We start from the raw sequence: 17588 nt of genomic DNA, 5'->3' as shown, positions 1-17588 counted from the left end.
TTGGCATTTCCCTTTCCAATTAGGGTCAGCTTTTATTATCTTTAGCTATGAATTCCATAGGCTATCTGTCATCGGGACTTTTCTTTCCATTTTCTCCTCAACTCTCATCTCGGTCTCTCTGAAATTTGGTATTATCTTTTAAATCACTCTGTGTAATCGTTTTCTCTGTCTGTTGTTTTCTTACTGTCTCTATGTCCCTCTCAATCCCTCTCTGTCTAGTTTTTCTTATCGCGGTTCCTTACCTGACTTACTATAATCATATGTCAGAGGCCTCTCTCGTTCTTTCTAATCTGTGCAGTATAATAAAAAGTGCATTAAAAACATTAGAAAATCATTAGGTGCTAAAGGCAAAGCATGGCTCGTTTAACTGAGAGGGCTGTGGAGGTAATTTCATTATTTTACCGCCATAAGAGTGCACTCGCACAGACACACACACACACACACACACACACACACACACCAAGGCCAAATATATTTCAACTAATGCAGCTCAACCCTACCAACCATCCTAACACGGCCTGCAATCTACAGGGCAATGCTAACATCAGGACTAATTGGCAAGAAAAATGTGTCTGTGTGGATCAGCGAAAGAGGCTCAGTGTGCAGTATTGCGTTAATAATGGCATCCTCCAATAAATGAAATGTAGAGCCTTAGGTTAGGTTTAGGTAAGTACATTGGTAGTAAATGAATTGGGCTAACTTCTCTTAGCTGACTGCCTTTTCACTTAGAAAAATAGATGGAGTCTGCTAAGTATGATTAGCCCCCTTTTTTTTTTTTACTTTTGCACTCATCACTCGATCTCCCTCATTATCTTTAAAGAAAATGTTAAATTAACAGTGCTCTGTTCTTTTCTCCCTCTCTGTGACTTTTGATTTGTCTTTGTCTCATTGTGTTTTTTAGTCATTCACAAGTTATCTCTTACTCGTCCTCTGTGTGACACATTTGCCAGTGTCCTTCACTGTGTGTGCTTTCTCCTCCAGTTTGTCTCTGTATTTGTAAATCATTTCCTATAGATTACTATATTATATTTATCATCATAAACATTTTGCATTAGTATCCATGTCTTCTGTAGATGTACTGAAAGTGTACTAAGGACGCCTTCTTTTGGGTAGTACATGTAAATCAATATCATTAAACTTCCGTCCGACTTCACTATATCTCTCTACTTCAACCTGAAATAGGCCTCCAGATGACATCACTCGGAGGAACCATCATTTCACCTTGTCGCCCATCCTGTTTGTTGTCCTGCTTTTCCAGGATGTCATTCTGCTGCTAACTGAAAAAAAAAAGTTTTTCAGATAGAAGCAGAGCAATATTATATTATAGGGAAGTCAGGGGGACGTTTACAAGCATTATTGTACATTTCCAACGTAATCTAAAGCCAGAGAAAGACAGTTGAACATTGGTTAAGTTGCCCATTATGGAAACATTCGCTATTACCTGTGAAGTAGACAAAAAAACAAACAAAGCAAGCGATCTGCTGGCTCAGCATGAATCTCTTAGTGAAAATGCACCAGTTAACCACTTTTATTAGCTGTCAGTGCACCTGCCCAAAGCCGCCCCACTGCTCTACATTTCATTTCACCACCTGGTGGGTCTAATATGGTACACAGGGGTCAGCATTAAACGCCAAATGTGAAAGTGATCGAGCTTAACTGTAGTTAGTATCTTTAATGGACTTACTGAATTTCATATTACAATGACTCATTAATGTAACGCATTAAAACGTGAGAGATAAATGTCCAACGCAGCACAACATCATCCTGCTTGTTTGACGATGGCCACGTTCCCCATCTTCAAGCTACTATAAGTTTATTTGTTCCTTAAAAATGTCCCAGTTTTGGTTTCTGTACTGTGTGCCGTCCTCAGAGCCCGACGGGATGTCGGCCCCAGAGGTGGTTCCTGTGAACAGCAGCGCCGTGCGCGTGCTCTGGTTTCCTCCTCTGCGGCCCAACGGAGCAGTTACTGGCTACTACATCTATGTGAACGAGCGTCTTCACGGCAGTGTGGACAACAGCTCAGGGTCCTACCTGCTGGGAGAACTGCTGCCTTTTACCGTCTACAGAATACAGGTACACGCAGGCAACAGCAGACACACACACCCACACGCAAACATTCAGCCATAACAGTTTTGTCTGCCGTGATTTCAGGTGGAGGTGTGTACTGTGTATGCGTGTGTCAGGAGTAATGCCACTCAGACAACTACGGTGGAGGACCTGCCTGCTGACCTCGCCACGCCACACGCACAAGTGCTCAGTCCCAGGTAAAACCTGTATTTTAATAAGCTGCCACTAACCACAAACTTTGGGACAATTTATTTATTTTTTGTCCTGTGAAGGCAACACATACAATAAGACCACATAAAAATGTCACTTTCCTCAAATGTAACATAGTTTAGTTACACGTTGTTCTTTAAAATGTCTTTCAAGATTGAATGAAATCTAGTAGCGAATTTCTTGTTAACAAAAATGTTAAATAAAACATAATCGAATTTTAGAAATTGCTTTTTAACATCTTTTAGAGGTGTAATAGTTTTATTTGCAGTCACTTAAACTTAACGGCATTTGAAATGATCTCCTGCCCACGATCGAGCTAAATTGCAGTGTTGGAAAGCTTAGAGTTGCAAAGAAAGCGATGATTTGTAGCTTATTTCCTGTCCAAGAAACTGTGAAAGATGTAGCTCTGTGTGTGCTACTACACAGGTCTTTCCCTGCCAAAGATGTCAGAGATAAAAAATAGGGAAATCAATAGTGCGAAGTGCATAAAGATACACACACCCTGCCACTGTAACTCAACGTTCTCAGTCATTAACCATGCATGGATGGAGACGTGTGTTTGGCTGTGGCAGAGTTTGTGTGTGCCACAGTTTGAAAGTGTGAAGTACAATATACACTCTCTCTCTCTCAGAGTGGTGAGGTTGGACTGGTCCCATCCTGGCAGACCCAATGGCATCATGCTGGGTTTTGAGCTCCTAAGACGGACCCTGCGGCCGTGTGGTGTTGGGTCAGCTGAGGTCGAAGAGTCAGGAAGCGCGGATGGTTTAAGGTTCAGATGTTCCTACCTGCAATGTCCTGCAAGTCATGGTGTGTGTGAGACACTGTGCTTCAATCCTCACAAACAGGTGATTTTGCTCTGATCGTTTTCAATTTATTGCATTTGATGGGATTATTTTTCCTTCTCACAGAATAAGTGCTACAATATAATCTTTATACAGATTTTTTTCAACAAGATGAACAATATGTGGAACATTCAAATCCAACATGTGATGAGGGTTTTGTTCAGCACTCATGGAATAAATGACATTTTTCTGTAGTCTTCACGTGAATACAGGACGCTTCTCACTAGGACTCCTCATGAGTTATCATTAAAACCTTCGCTACACAACAACATCAGGGTTCTGCTGTTTTCACTTCCATCTTTGTGTTATTGAATCCATCCAAGTTGACAAAGTGAAACGACATTCTCCCGCCCCAGAACACCAAGTGGCACAAGCAAAAATTATTTCATCTCGTACACAAAGACACATACACGCAAATATTGAAATGTTGGATATGGACATGCACAAACCCTAATATAACTAGAAAAAAAATCCCCCTATTTCACAATAAATATGACAATATATGTACAAGTTTACAACACTACTGAGTCCTGAGTGAAGCGTGAATACGATTGGATACAATATATGGTTAGAGTTTGATGCTTACTAAAATCCAGTGAAAACCCCAACGAATCTGTTCACCATCGGCGCCTTGCATCTGTCGTAAATCATGCAGAATTTTGAACGTCACAACTACAACTATCAATTTAAGTTACTGCCAGCATTAGACGTGAAGTGAAAACGCATCGCTCTGCCAAGCCCCCACTCTCTGCACCCCTATGCTTTTCTACCGGAAGCTACACTCCTTCACACTATGCACAGCCCTTCAGGTATTAGTCGCTATCAACTTGTAAGAAATATGAATTGATAAACTTAACTGAAAAATATTTATAGTACTGTCTATAAATAATATAATACTGTAGCTTTAATGTTGACATACACTACATAATAAGATGTGTTTTCTACATTCAGGACAGAAACCAGTATAACCGAAAGGGGGTTAACAATACACAAGAGTAGCTAGTTTCTAATTCCCACATCTGTGTGTGGAAACCTGCAGATTTTACATGATAGAACCACCAAAGACTTTTATGTGAAATAGATTCAGAGAATGTGGCCCCACTGTACACAGGATCATTTCCTTTAATGAGTCCGAGGCCTTCCACAGACAGTCACTATCTCATGCATACTTCTCAGGTTTGCTGCAGTGGATCATTGTACACTAAGAAACCACATCATCATTGCTGTGAGGGCAGTTACCTGAGCTGGACTAATTCCTCCAGCCCGGTTTGCTGCAATGGCAAATTGCTCCCGCCTCTGTTGGACCACCAGTGCTGCGGAGGACACTATGTTCACGTAAAACCCAGTGAGTTTCGAATCCAATTATGTGTTTTCACTACGCTTGATTGGAGTCTGTTCCTTTCCTGTGTTTTTAAAATGTTTCCTTCATATGTCCTTGGCTTCTCTGTAGATGAATACTGCTGTCCTGACCACTTGCAGGGCCGGGTCTCAGTGGGGCTGGGGGACAGCTGCTGTGGGGGGGTTCCTTACTCCAGGAAATTTGGCCAGCTCTGCTGCGGTGGCAGCCTCCATGATGGCTATGGGGCCCAGTGTTGTGGAGGCCGGATTGTAGATGATACGCGGGTGTGCTGTGGTGATGCCGAGAAGGGGGAAGTGCATGCGTATAACCCAGGTGAGTGAAGGATCTGCTGTTTCGAATATTTTTGGAATAACAATAAAACGATTCTCTGTTTTTATAAAATTGATCACCCTGACCTGGAAAGGTTTCTCAGTCCCTGGTGACATTTTAATGTTTAGAAGGGGAAGGAGAGTGAGGGAGAAGAGAGAAAATGACAGGAGAAGGGAGCGAAGCGAATAGGGTTGAGAGGTAGACACACGGTGCAGGAACGTGGGGTCGTTTCCCTTTCTTCCTCTCCCGCAGTGTCCCGAAGCACCCAGACACCACAGCACAGATGGGACTGTGCATGTGGGTGTGTGTGTGTATGTGTGTGTCATTAGACATCTTTGTCATGGCAGATGATGATGAAACACACTTGGGATGGCACCGTTGAGGGCACTGCCAAGCACACAGCAGGACAAATACACACTCGTCCTCGCTCCTAAACACAAAAAACTCTCACACATATAGACATACCACACGCACCCACGCGCACACACAAACGCACACGCACAGTCAACAGGGTGCCCTCGGCAGGGTTTGCTTGGAGCCGAGTGCCAGAGGCAGACACGTGGACTCTATTCATCACACATAAACAATGGCCCCAAACGTACAAGCCTATGGTACTCTATCAGCCTGGCATCAAACACACACACACACACACACAATCCCCGTCCAAAGTAAATACATGTATGCTGAAAAAACTCAAAAAGCCAGTCAGCAGCAGAACATTGCTTATGTTTTAGATGTTTTCCATGGATTTGTCCTTTTGTTTCTTATTTTGTAACGACATTGTCAGTAAGACTCGGCGCCATCCTCAGAGCCAGCTTGTTCATTTTCTTAGTGTTTCAGTGCACGACATCACACTGTCGTTCATCTCATCTATTTCTTTCCCTTCTCCACCACTAGATCCTCGTTTCTCTTCCAGCTGAGCAAACTATGGTCATCCTTCATTAGGAGGAACACTCTCAAGGAGTGCATATATTCCCCACCTCCTCTTTTTTTTTTACTTGTCATTTCCTCTTTTTCTTTTTTTCACCTTCTTTGTTACTTTGTGGCAAAACATTAACTTGTTTTGCCATCTCTACTTTTTCCTCTGGCTCATTCCTCCCCCTTTCTACTGTGGCCACATTTTCTTCCTCCCCAACCAACTCTCCCCCCCCCTTATCCCCGTTATGTGCCCCCTTCCCATCCACTCATCAGTCATTAGCGTTAGCTTCCCCATTGAGAACATATGGTGTGATGGATTGTAGGGCTAGCGGTGCTAGCGAGGCTAAGGGCCATTTGCTGGGTGCACTGCGCTGTCGGGGAGCCCTGGGGCCAGCTATGCAACCTCAACCCCACACATCTGTTTAAAGACACTCACACAACATCTACACGGCAACACCTATTATGGGATAGGATACTTAACCTTGGCACCACTCACTCTCATTGCTCCCTCTCACCATGCCCTGGGTTCTGTATTTGTATTGGTACAGGGAGAGAGATTTGTGAAAAGTAAGAAAAATAGAGTAAAAATTTAAGTACAAGTGAGCTAAAGATAGATGCAGTTGCAAAAAAGTAAGAAGAGGACAAGTTAAAAAAACAACAACTAAAAAGTGATATTGTAAAAAAGAATGCAAAATAAAACTAAATTGATAAAGAGTAAAAAAAAAAAGAGTGAAAGAGAAAGCAGGCGAGAACAGAAGGGTGGTGAAGAGCTAGATGGAGCAGATTAAAGGAGGAGTGAAGGGTATCCCATTGTGCCCAGCTGATAGACTAGGTTAGGCTGATGTGATTATGGGGTCCCTGAAGTGCGATCTATCACACATTACCGTCCACACTGTCAACAACCATACACACACACTGCAGGGGAACAGCAATGCCGGGAGACAGCCGTCTGGCAACAGATCCGCACGCCGGCTCGCGTGCACGTGTGCACATGTCCACGTACACACAAGCATCCACACATAAGCACCACTACGCACAGCTCACAAGAACACATGCATGTGTGAACACACTGTATCCCATGTACATGTGCACTCATGCAAACATACGCAACACACAGTTGCATGAGCACTCACACATTTGACACAGGAAAGCCTCCGGTGTAAATCAGGTGAAACAGAATCGGGGTCAGAAATGTCACCTGTCCTAAAGAAACACAAGAAACTAATTCATGCAAAAGCTCAGCCAGTGGACAGCGTTATTCAAAATCACGTATTCAGTCCCGCATCTATATAAAATAAACAGATTCCTGGTTGTCCATTCCACACACCACTCCATACTAGTAAATCCACTCACTCTGCACCTAAGTTATTTATGTGATGACTTTATAAAAACTTTACATTTTCACTCTGGATTGTTGTAATGATGCAAAAGTACGAGCGTCTGTCTTTTCGCTTACTCACCTGCTTTGGATGTCATCGTGCTTTTTAGGAACGATATCTGTTGTTATCAGCACTATAGCTATGGGCCAGTAGGTATCTGCTCCACATGGCTCCAAGCTCAGTAGGTCGTTATTATGCAAAAATTTGCACCGCAGAGTTGTTTGTTCTTCGGCACAACAAAATACATGCTTCTGGTTAGATTTAAGCGAGACGACAAGAAGGTTTGTATTAGGGAAAGATTGTGGGGTGGGTTGCAAAGTGACAACACTGTGTTTTCTAACTCACCCAACCACCTCCGAGCACATCCCTGCAAACACCTTTTGAATTACAAACATGAACAAAATTGTTGCTAACCTTCGGCAATACTCTATGAAATAACTGTAAAGTGAGTAAAGTAATAACAGCACAAAGAAAAAAAGAAAAGAAATTGTAATCTTCAATTTAAATAGGCTAAAAGACTGATTACAAGACTGAAGATGTTTGATGTTAATTACAGGAAACTATTTGTAATTAACTCACTGTACAGCAATTATTTGTGATCCTGCTCCACAAGTCTTTTCATTTGTTGCGTTTAAAATATTCTGTTGAGACGAAAGTCAAAAGCAAATCGGCTTCTAGTTTATTTCTTAACAACAACAAAAACAAAACATAATTATTCCTTTTGTTAGTTTAAATTTCGGAGGAAACAGAGTTTTTTCTTTTTTTGTGTGGAAGGGGACCGAGAATCTTATCTACAATTCCATTTCATTTATGTAGCTCCTAATCACAACGGATTCATCCGAAGGCACTTTGCAATTTAAATGTATCAATGCATCAAGACATTAGAAGGTTATGGAGAAATGTAACAAATCCTGCTCGAGCAAGCACAAGGTGATAATGCACAGAAATAACTTCTTTTAACAAAAAGAAACCGAGTGTCTATAAAGGACAATTTATAGTTCTCCGTCGATACGTGTAAACATCGGCGTGGAACTAAGCGGCGAAGGGAATTACGGTGTAACTTTAGGTCACAGAGGCCCGAACATGCACATCTCCCAAATCTCAACAACGTGCAGTGTGAAGATGTGCATCGAGTACGCTGATTGGATAATGTCGGGATCGAAACGGTAATAGAACCGAATAAAAGAACGGGAAACATAACCGAAACATAACCATACCTGTCGAGATGTTCTCACTTTATAGAATATTTATATATGTTGTTTGATGTATTCTACTGTTGTACCGCTGCTTTATTCAGTCTTTAGCGTATTAATTTTATTTTCGCTTTATTTTGGAATGTGTACTTCAACTTATGACTTTGTTTCCAAAAAGGAAAATTAAAAAACTGGAAATAAGAAAAGCCTGGGTTTGATAGCATACTATACTTCACATGGGACACAAACTATTAGGTTATTAAAACTGAAATTGTTTCACAGTTTCTCGTTTGGTCTTTGAAATGGCCTCCTGTTATCTCTCAAAATATTCATAGGTTTATTCCGTAACAACAAAGGACAAGGGACTAGCTCACTATCGAATACTTCCGAACTTTCTCTTGTCATTGTAATTTTGTGCTTTCTACTCCTGTGAAATTCGCTTTCAGTAGACCACACCTCAGCAGAGCATCCTGCCAAAGAACCATTCCTGCAGGGGTCTGGAAAATGCTCATCGGGTCCCTTTTAGCATTGAAATCAATCATAGCATTGAGTGTTGTGAATTGTAGAACATGTGCATTTAATTTCTGCTTCTGGATTGTCCCTTCATTTTCAGCTAATTGAGGTTTAATTAAATGCAATACTGCTCTCTTGTGGACACGTATGTCTGCCGTGCAAGTATAAAAGAAAAGTGCAAATGTATCCAAGAATAGGTCGGCGTCATCATTGTATCAAGTATAATTCGGCCTTAAGTCACCAAATTCATCTCTGTCATATTTATTACAGCCACTAGACTTTGTCAATACATACCACTCCTAATACCTGTGCCAGTAGGTAGTAGGTGACCAATCAAACCATAGCTATGTGCTGATTAGGACTGACAACGGTCCATTCAATGGCTTGATGCTGGAATCGTCTGGTAATATTTTAACCAGGCTGCTATTCTTAAGTGATGTTTTCAGTATACGTGTTGTATGATTTATGATTCGGAGTTACGCACTCCCGAGTGGCCACACAGCACAGTGGAAAAAGGCACCTATGCAGAAATCTTTTAAACTGAATGCTCTCGGGTCGATTTTTTTCCAACAGTAGAAAGAGGTTTCTCCTCAATAATACTGGTCAATGGACTGTCTCAAGTGTAACAGGCATTAAAAAAAAAGAAAAAGGAAAAAAAAGTGCAGTTAATGCAGCTGTTTACAGCAGCTCTGCAGTGGCTCGCTTACTGAGTCACAAAGCCTCTTTCTGGGCTTAAAGTCTATTCTCTTCCATTTTATAAGCCAATCTACATTAATTCTGTGTTGGGTAGTGAGCTCTGTAAAATGCCTCTGAGTGCAGTGTTACTGCGACCGAACAAATCGAGCGCTGCAGCTGCTGCTCATGTGCTGCCTTCGACTTGATGGCGGGTGTAGATTTGGACCTAAAATGCTTCCCACCTACATGTGACTCAGGCCACTTTTAACTTCTGCGCTGCCCTGTTTTAGTCTCTGAGGCATTTTTTTTGAGATGATCTATAATCCTTTCCTCAGCAACCACATTTGTTACACAATAGCACAAAGTCTCAGCACTAAATCCCTCCCGTCCAAATCTGCCAGTTTGTTTAAACAGTATTCGTTTCACGTTCAAGTGGATTAAATGCTGTTTGTTTTCGGACAAGTGCCTCCGTTTTCATGCTGCATTTCACCCCCCGTGAGCCGCAGGTTCGAGACTAACTTTTAAGCTTTTCATTTGCTCCTGTTTTCTTCTATCTCTGAGTTTTCTCGTATGACGTTTAGCTAAGAGTAAGGTGAGATTCGATGGTGCTTAAAGTGATGTGTGGGGAGCCTTTGGCCGCCCGTTGCTCCCCTTGCCTCTCTGTGCGCACTCCACTAATCATTTCCCATCACGCTTTTTTCCTGTATAGCGTGCACTTCTTTAACTCTTCCATCAGCCCTTAACCCCACCTATTTCACTGTGGATGCAACCACGAATGCCCTCCCCAATCTCACTTTTTCTTGAAGTGAGCGAATGTTAAAAAACGTGTGCATTTGGTTTAACTCCTTCTCTTACTCCCTCCCTCCGTCCCAGCTCAGCAGGCCCCATCCAAACGTTCAAGGACAAATCTGAATATCCCTTTTCACCGTTTAAGTGTTAAAAGCCTGGCGGTGCCGGGGTGTTATCTTAACGCGCCTTGCCGTGCCATCATCAGAGCGCGTGATGAAAATGGCTGTGATGATGCTAAAAGAAAAAAAGAGGAGGGGGAGGAAAAAGTAATAATCAAATATGTTTTTCAAGGGCACAGTGACCATTTGCTGGAGGGAAATTATCCCAGTAGTTAAGCTAGCTCACTTCCGAGCCTGGTGTGGGTGTGTTTGTGTGTGTGAGTGTCTGCACGTGTGCACGGTTTAGTGCTTCAATTGCAAGCTTGCTTCTTTGTGTATAGACACATATATACAAATATTGAAACAGTTTTTCAGGCAGAGACACACATTATTTCCATGACCTTTGATTGATTTCGCCAAAAGATTCTCAATTTCGGTTTCAGAGCGTGTATGTCACTCTGCTTGTGTGTGTGTGTTTATCATTGCCAAAGGCCCCTCATCAATGATGGGTAGCAAATGGCCAACAGTAGTGCATTCCAAACAGCAGCGTCTGGCTGCTTTAGAAGATGGAGTACACTCTGAACGCAGGAAGGCATCTCTTCTTTTGGTAATGTATTTATGATGACGGCTCTTCTATTAGGTTTACTTTAATGACTGGCAAGAGTAAAATCCGAGGCTGTGTGTGTGTGTGTACACATTTCTTTTGGATTTTTGTTTTTGTTGATGTTACCATTCAACATTGTGGATTTTAGCACACATCACCTGAGCAGGGAGTAAACTGACCTATAGAACATTACTGGCCTTATACTTTTAATTAAACTACAGTTTTAGGAGTTTCCAAGTAGATCTTAATACAACGCTTTATGTAAGAGAAGGTCTTTTAACTGTTTTTCCACAGTGTTCACAGAATGAATCAATGATGACCAATATGAGCTGATCTTTGAAAGTTATACGACAACGATGTCCTTTGTTGTTTATTTAAAATGGTTTCAAATAAATGTTGTCATTTAGGAACATTGTTTAGGTCATATTGTTAGTGAAGATGAATTCCAGCTATGTATTAATATATTGAGAAACAAGTTTGCACTTGATTGACATGACAAGTGACAAGTGCAGCGAATGTAAATTAATTTAATTGTGTGAATATGACACAAACACCCAAAAAAGAAAAGAAAAGAATGAGATGCCCCTTTTTCATGTGTGTTGCCTTGGATTGGCTCACATTGAAGTTGAAGTCCAAAGTTATTCACAACGAGCGCGAGCAGCCTCTCACCCTGTGGAAAAACAGAAGTCTGCTGCAGAAGCATCCAGAACTTAAAAGTATTCATGTAGTCATACAGTAGAAGTGCTAGAGAACCTCCACTTGCTTGCCATCACCCATAGCTCACCAGCTTCCAGACCACACTGATGACAGTGATGGATAACCTGAAGGAGGTGGGCCAGGGGTCATTGTGCTGTCAGCTACAACACAAGGTTTGGGGGCAGAATTGGTTTTGGCAGAATATAAAGACTGGATAGTTGAGGGGGTTGGATTACTTGGTTGAGGTGGAAGTAGCTGCTCTGGATCCTCAAATTTTCCATCCCTATAAACATTGCTGTGCTGTTTCATCTATCTAAACAAATGGAATGAATCTCTGTAGTTAGGTGTAGCAAAGGCTGTAGCTAACCCAATTTTACTTTGCTATTTTTACTCCACTGTAGTTCAGAAAGTATTGCTTTAGACACCAGTTACTTTTTATGCCGATACGTCTAAATAAAAATAATTAAAAACACGATTATGTCTTTTTACTATAAATGACTAAAAATAGTCTTCACCTTTGAAAGTTTGCCAAACAAATCTGGATGAGACTTGTTGAGAACATTTACGGTATAAATAGCTTCAAATTCACAATACTGCTTAAACACATTAGTTTCTGGAAAAAGTACATTTACATTTGTACTTGAAGTAAATTACTTCAACGTGAACAACTTTACTACAAGTAAATTTGCAGTCGTTTTATTATTATTTTTTTTAAGGCAAGTCTTCACTTTGTTCACCTCTGAGTATGTGATGGAAATAAAGTACAAGATCTTTTAGTTGTTGACCTCTTTGTCCCTTTCGTGGGTCCAGTCCCCCACTCTCCTGTCCCTTCGTTGCTCTCTCACAAACACTTTGAACACACACATGAACAGCTGCTTGCTATGTCTCACTCTTTAGTGAATCCCTGTAGAGTGGTGAAAATATAACTGCCACCAAAGCATTTACCTAAGCTCAGCACACACACACACTTAAAGAAACACTCAAGACACTTAACAGATACACACAAATGCGCACAATGTCACACACGCCCAGCTGGTAATGTTGAGAAAAAAAAAAAAAAGACGTCAGAAAGACAAGAGGACAACCAATCATCTGGGACAGGAGTGTGTGTCTTTTAATTTTGTGTGTGCCTGCTGCCCTGACGTCTACGAGTTGTGTGTCCACAGGGAGACTCTGCGCGCTGTGTGAGAAAGTCAATCCACTGTGATTTCATCTCTCGACATGGCATATATTCTCTCAGGAGCGCAAAGTGTGCGCACGTGCTCACACACACACACACACACACTTGCTGCGGCATTGACTTTGTGTGTGCGTGCTAGAGCCCAAGACATTTTTGAGCCTGACAGGCTTTATTTTAGAGTTTCTGTGGAAAAGTCCTGTGGAAAAAGTCCTTTATTTTGTTGTATCATCCACCGCCCCGTCGTCTTCCCTACAAACATTTTTGATACTTTTGAATACTTCATTGCTTCAGGCATCAAATATTAAAGCGCCGTGGTTTCCATTGTACTCCACTGACAGCTCCGAGCCTTGATCACTGACACAAATGGGTACCCTAAGTGTCAGGATGCAAGCCAAAAGTATATTGGCAAAGCAACACTTTTTGACACGTCAGGAATGAGAAGAAAAAACTCATTTATACATCCAAGGGAGTTACTTCACTTTAAATGTAAGAGTAAAATTCCTATAGTGATATCAGTCTATTGAACCACTTCTCATGAAGGGAAGCAAGTCCAAAAATCTGGGGTGAGCTTTCAGGGACAGTTATTACCTTATTTTTGGTGACTGGAGTTTCACTTTCTGTGATAAGCAAATTTCAATCTATTCTAAAATAGTTTTTCTGTCCCTTAAGTGAACAAAGCTTGATGTATGAATCCTTGATGAAGCCGGTGTCTGATCAGCAATGCAATTTATTTTTCGTAAGTGTGTTGGTGAAAACTGCGAGTTGATTGAGTGAAAAAATAGCTTAGGATTATTTTATTTAAAACCCAGAAATAGTGCAAAATTTCAAACACGTGTTCTTCATGTTATGTGATAATTTCTTATTTCTATTAATCTTCAAGGTTCCTAATTATTATTTAAACCTAAAGATCAGATACAGATTTTCTACATTTTAATGTGGTCTGAGATTCTATCAGAATCCCACACTTTGTATTTTTAATTACTAAAAATAATTTGTAAATAAGTACATCCACTTTTGTGTGTCAGTGTCAGTTTTTCGTCAGTGTGTGTGTGTGTGTGCGCGCTGGTATGCATCCACACAAACTGCATGTGTGCACTTGCTCTACACTCTTTGTCAAACCTCTTGTAATATATTCAGGTATTTAAAAGTGTTTTGTTTGTTTAAAGTTGTGGAGGGGTTTTGGTCTCCTAGAGAGCATGGATCACCCTAATCCACAACACACATTTTTATCAGTAGTTCATTGGCAGGACTAAATATTGACTTATCATTAAGTGGAATGACTGAAACCCTAATAATAATTTGCGTTGTCTAAGCACCTTGTGTTGACGCGGCGCTCCCGATGCTATTAACGGATGTATGCAAATCCATCGTAAATCTGAAGATTAGGGCTGAAGCATTCTGTGATGCAAGAGAGAAAACACGAGGTGAGCGATAAAAATGTTGTCAACACACACAAACACACACACACAGCTTTTGAGAGAGGAACAGAAAATAGAAGGTGTGCGTTTCAAATCGTTGACATAAATGTGCAAGCATGTCACACACACCCATAACCACATAATGCCTACAAAGACAGGGATTGGGTTTCTGCTGAATTTGGGATAATACAGTAGTGAAGGTGTAGACCTATGCATTGTGTGGACGTAGAGCGAGAGAGACGCAAAAGTGGATAAAAGGGGGGTTGAAACAACAGGTAGATACAGTATAGAGATGAAGAGGAGAAAGGGGACGGGCAGATGTGTGTCTTTAAAAAGTGCACGAAATGAGAAATAGAGGAATAAGGAGAATTTTAGGAAAAGTTAATGGAAACTTAGATAACCCAATAAGGTAGCCAGACAGAGAGACACTGCTGAAAAAAACGTATTGCAGCTCCAAACTGTACATGGAGGACATTTGGATATAAGATGACATTTCAGATTTGAGACTTTTATTTGATGAGTTTTACACGTTTTGTTTCTTTTAAAAAGGACAATTTGACATGAAACCGAGAGCTGTCTATGGGAGAGAAGCCAGCCATTTTACATTTACATGGTAAAAACAACTTGGAATATAACAGAAAGAAACCACTGTTGTAGTGAGGAACATACTCACAAGAGTTCGGCCGAGGGAAACGTCAAGAGCTGATGACAGAAGGATTAGCGGTCAGTGAAGCCACCAACTCCACAGAGCAGCTGAAAGTGCATCAATCCACCATTTAAAGCTTTGTGAACAAAAATACATAGGTCATATATTAATGTCAAAATAAATGCAGGCCACATCATCTAAAAAAAAGACATCTGCTCTGTCTTCTGAAAATATGTACAGTCCCTAAAATTTCCAAAGGGTCTAAAATATTGACTCAGGGGTCCGTAGAATTTCTCTTCACAGGTCCAACAATTTGGACTCGACCCAAAACGTACTGACCCAAACCTGACGTGCATAAACTGTAACTTCAACAGAGTAGCGCAATCTCGGGGGAGTTCGATAGAGAAGGCAGAAGATAGTTGAGGAGGCAGAAGATAACTTCTGAATTTGAAGTTACGAGTGAAAGACTTTTCATTTTCTAACGTCATTTGTGTACGAGAGAATCAAGATGTACTGTGTTTCAACAGAACGATGTGAGATGTTAGAGAGAAGGACCATTAGAGAGTAGGTGCAGGGGAGGATCAGTATGTTGTCTGGATGGAGGGGAGGAGTAGAGGTGAGCATGCCGAGAGGACGAGGGATGGGTGAAGAGAAGCTATTTTGGAAAAGTGTTGAGCTGTTTATTTGCGCGTCATTGAAGCTGAAGTAAGGCGCTGGGGGAATTGGCCACCAAGCCCCCACTCTGCAACAGCTGCCGCTGCTAAGTGAGTTACTAGCCGTCAGACTGCCTTTATGTCACCCAATCACACACACATACACATGCATTTTTCTGTCACATGGCGCCTGTGATGGATGCGGTGAGCAAATAATGCCCTGCAACAGCACAGTAGAAAATATGTGCCATTTTCCACTTTTGGCCTTATTGATATTGATTGCTTAAATTAACCGCGTTTGATGTGCTCAAATAGTGAGCGCTGATTAGAGTGTTAAACAGGAAGTTATTTATCACCCCAGAACTAGCTGCAGCCCCATTAAAGGCCGAGGCCGTGATACAAAGCAATGACTTAGTGTTTAATGTCTGCTGTCAAATAAAATGGGCACCACAGCTGGGGGTAGCTAGTGCCACAGATCAGCATGTCATCAGCGGTTAGGATGCAGTTGCTAAATACCTCGTGAAAGTCAGGGTCTTGTATCTGTCAACTGAATACGCGGTTTTCCGTTGGATTTAAAATGAGAAGCTTTTCCTGTTTTAGCGCACTCTCACATTAAAATACGATTTGTCCTCCTTCCTCGTTGCCCACCGTTACAGCGGTGATATTTTAGACATGCTGTGCCATAACGCACTCATTTGTATTTCCGATTAATTCTCACAGCAGGCACTTGCTGACTCAGTAATAAAGCAATAACCCTAATCTGTTACAAGCACTCCTCACCCTTAACTAAACAGTGTCGACGTCACATGAGCCATACAGCTAGTTATCAGGATTGTAAAGAATTTGAAATATGAGCTGCTGCGGAATGTGGAGAAACTTAGATATTCACCCCCCAAAACATTTACTGGCAAATGAAGTGATGGTATGTATTTTAAATGTCACCTTGCCGCTGAAGGTGAGGTGGTGGCAGACAGACATCACCTATCACTGTCAGAGATGGCAGCTCTCAGAAAAACAGACGCACTCTTCTGAATGCGTAGCCTGAATATAACCGCTGCGTATTAAGAGGTGTGGAGGCCGTAGAGAAGAGAGAGAGACGCATGTATAAACTAGCTGATAAGACTCAGAGTAACTATAAAAAATATGGATTTGGTACTGGAGGTAAAGGGACTTTAGGAAGTAAAGAGGACAGAAAACACAACATAGGCCAACAACACAAGGAGGATAAGGTGTGATCGGCATCACACATTAGCATCACATGTGAGGAGGGAGCACAAGAACAGATTATTATGAGGAGTGGCATTATACCAGGATACCCAAGTATGGCGAAGCAGAGGGCAAAAAAAGAGGGCATTATAGACATTACATCACTACTAAATGTAAAAATATACCCACGGCGTAGGACTAAAGGAGATGATGGGTGGAGAAACGTTGATGAATGATGCTGTTCTTGATGGTTTAAAATGTTTCCAACAGCTGTTGAGCATTATTTTCACTGCATATTTCTGGAATAATATGAGTAGCACCAACATTTGCAGCCAAATGTATTTAGAAAAGCTGAAACTGGAGTTTTACTGAGTGCAATATATATTAATATTGGATGGAATAGTTTTGGATTGCAAATGGCCAGTGAGTTGTAAATTCCAAGTGCATTTGAAACAATGACACGATGATGTGTGTTCTCTCGTCGTAGGCTTTGTCTGCTGTGATCTGGAGTACATAAACTCCTCAACTACTCTTTGTTGCCTGGGCAGGGATGGATATCCCACAATGCATCCTGCTGGCAATGCTACAGTGACACTGCAGTGCTGTGGGTCAAAGGTCATACGCCAGGAGGAGAAATGCTGCAATGGGATTGGCTATGACCCTCAACGACATGTGTGTGCTGACCGACCCACACCTGGTCTCCCAACACAGGTGCGTTTCCTATGTAACACAGGGGGGGGCTTCGAGCATAAACTGTGGCATGTGGCATGTGCAAGAAGTTTCTTCTTTCGTTTGTCTTATTTTTTCACTTCCTCATTCTGCAAATGTTTAC

At 41.5% G+C, this 17588-nt stretch overlaps 1 protein-coding gene across 1 annotated transcript in view; it reads left to right on the top strand.

The window, feature by feature from the left end:
* Positions 1 to 17588, top strand: part of ush2a (Usher syndrome 2A (autosomal recessive, mild)) — a 190351-nt gene that overhangs the window by 114990 nt on the left and 57773 nt on the right. The window contains exons 57-62 of the mRNA XM_067488984.1: positions 1871 to 2073; positions 2152 to 2264; positions 2909 to 3122; positions 4296 to 4464; positions 4570 to 4791; positions 17244 to 17467. Coding sequence (XP_067345085.1) covers positions 1871 to 2073; positions 2152 to 2264; positions 2909 to 3122; positions 4296 to 4464; positions 4570 to 4791; positions 17244 to 17467 — 1145 coding nt within the window. The remainder of the gene's footprint in view (positions 1 to 1870; positions 2074 to 2151; positions 2265 to 2908; positions 3123 to 4295; positions 4465 to 4569; positions 4792 to 17243; positions 17468 to 17588) is intronic.

The sequence above is a fragment of the Channa argus genome, chromosome 2, assembly GCF_033026475.1.
Source record: "Channa argus isolate prfri chromosome 2, Channa argus male v1.0, whole genome shotgun sequence".
NCBI classification, from domain to species: Eukaryota; Metazoa; Chordata; class Actinopteri; order Anabantiformes; family Channidae; genus Channa; species Channa argus.
This window is presented reverse-complemented; position numbering and strand designations above follow the sequence as displayed.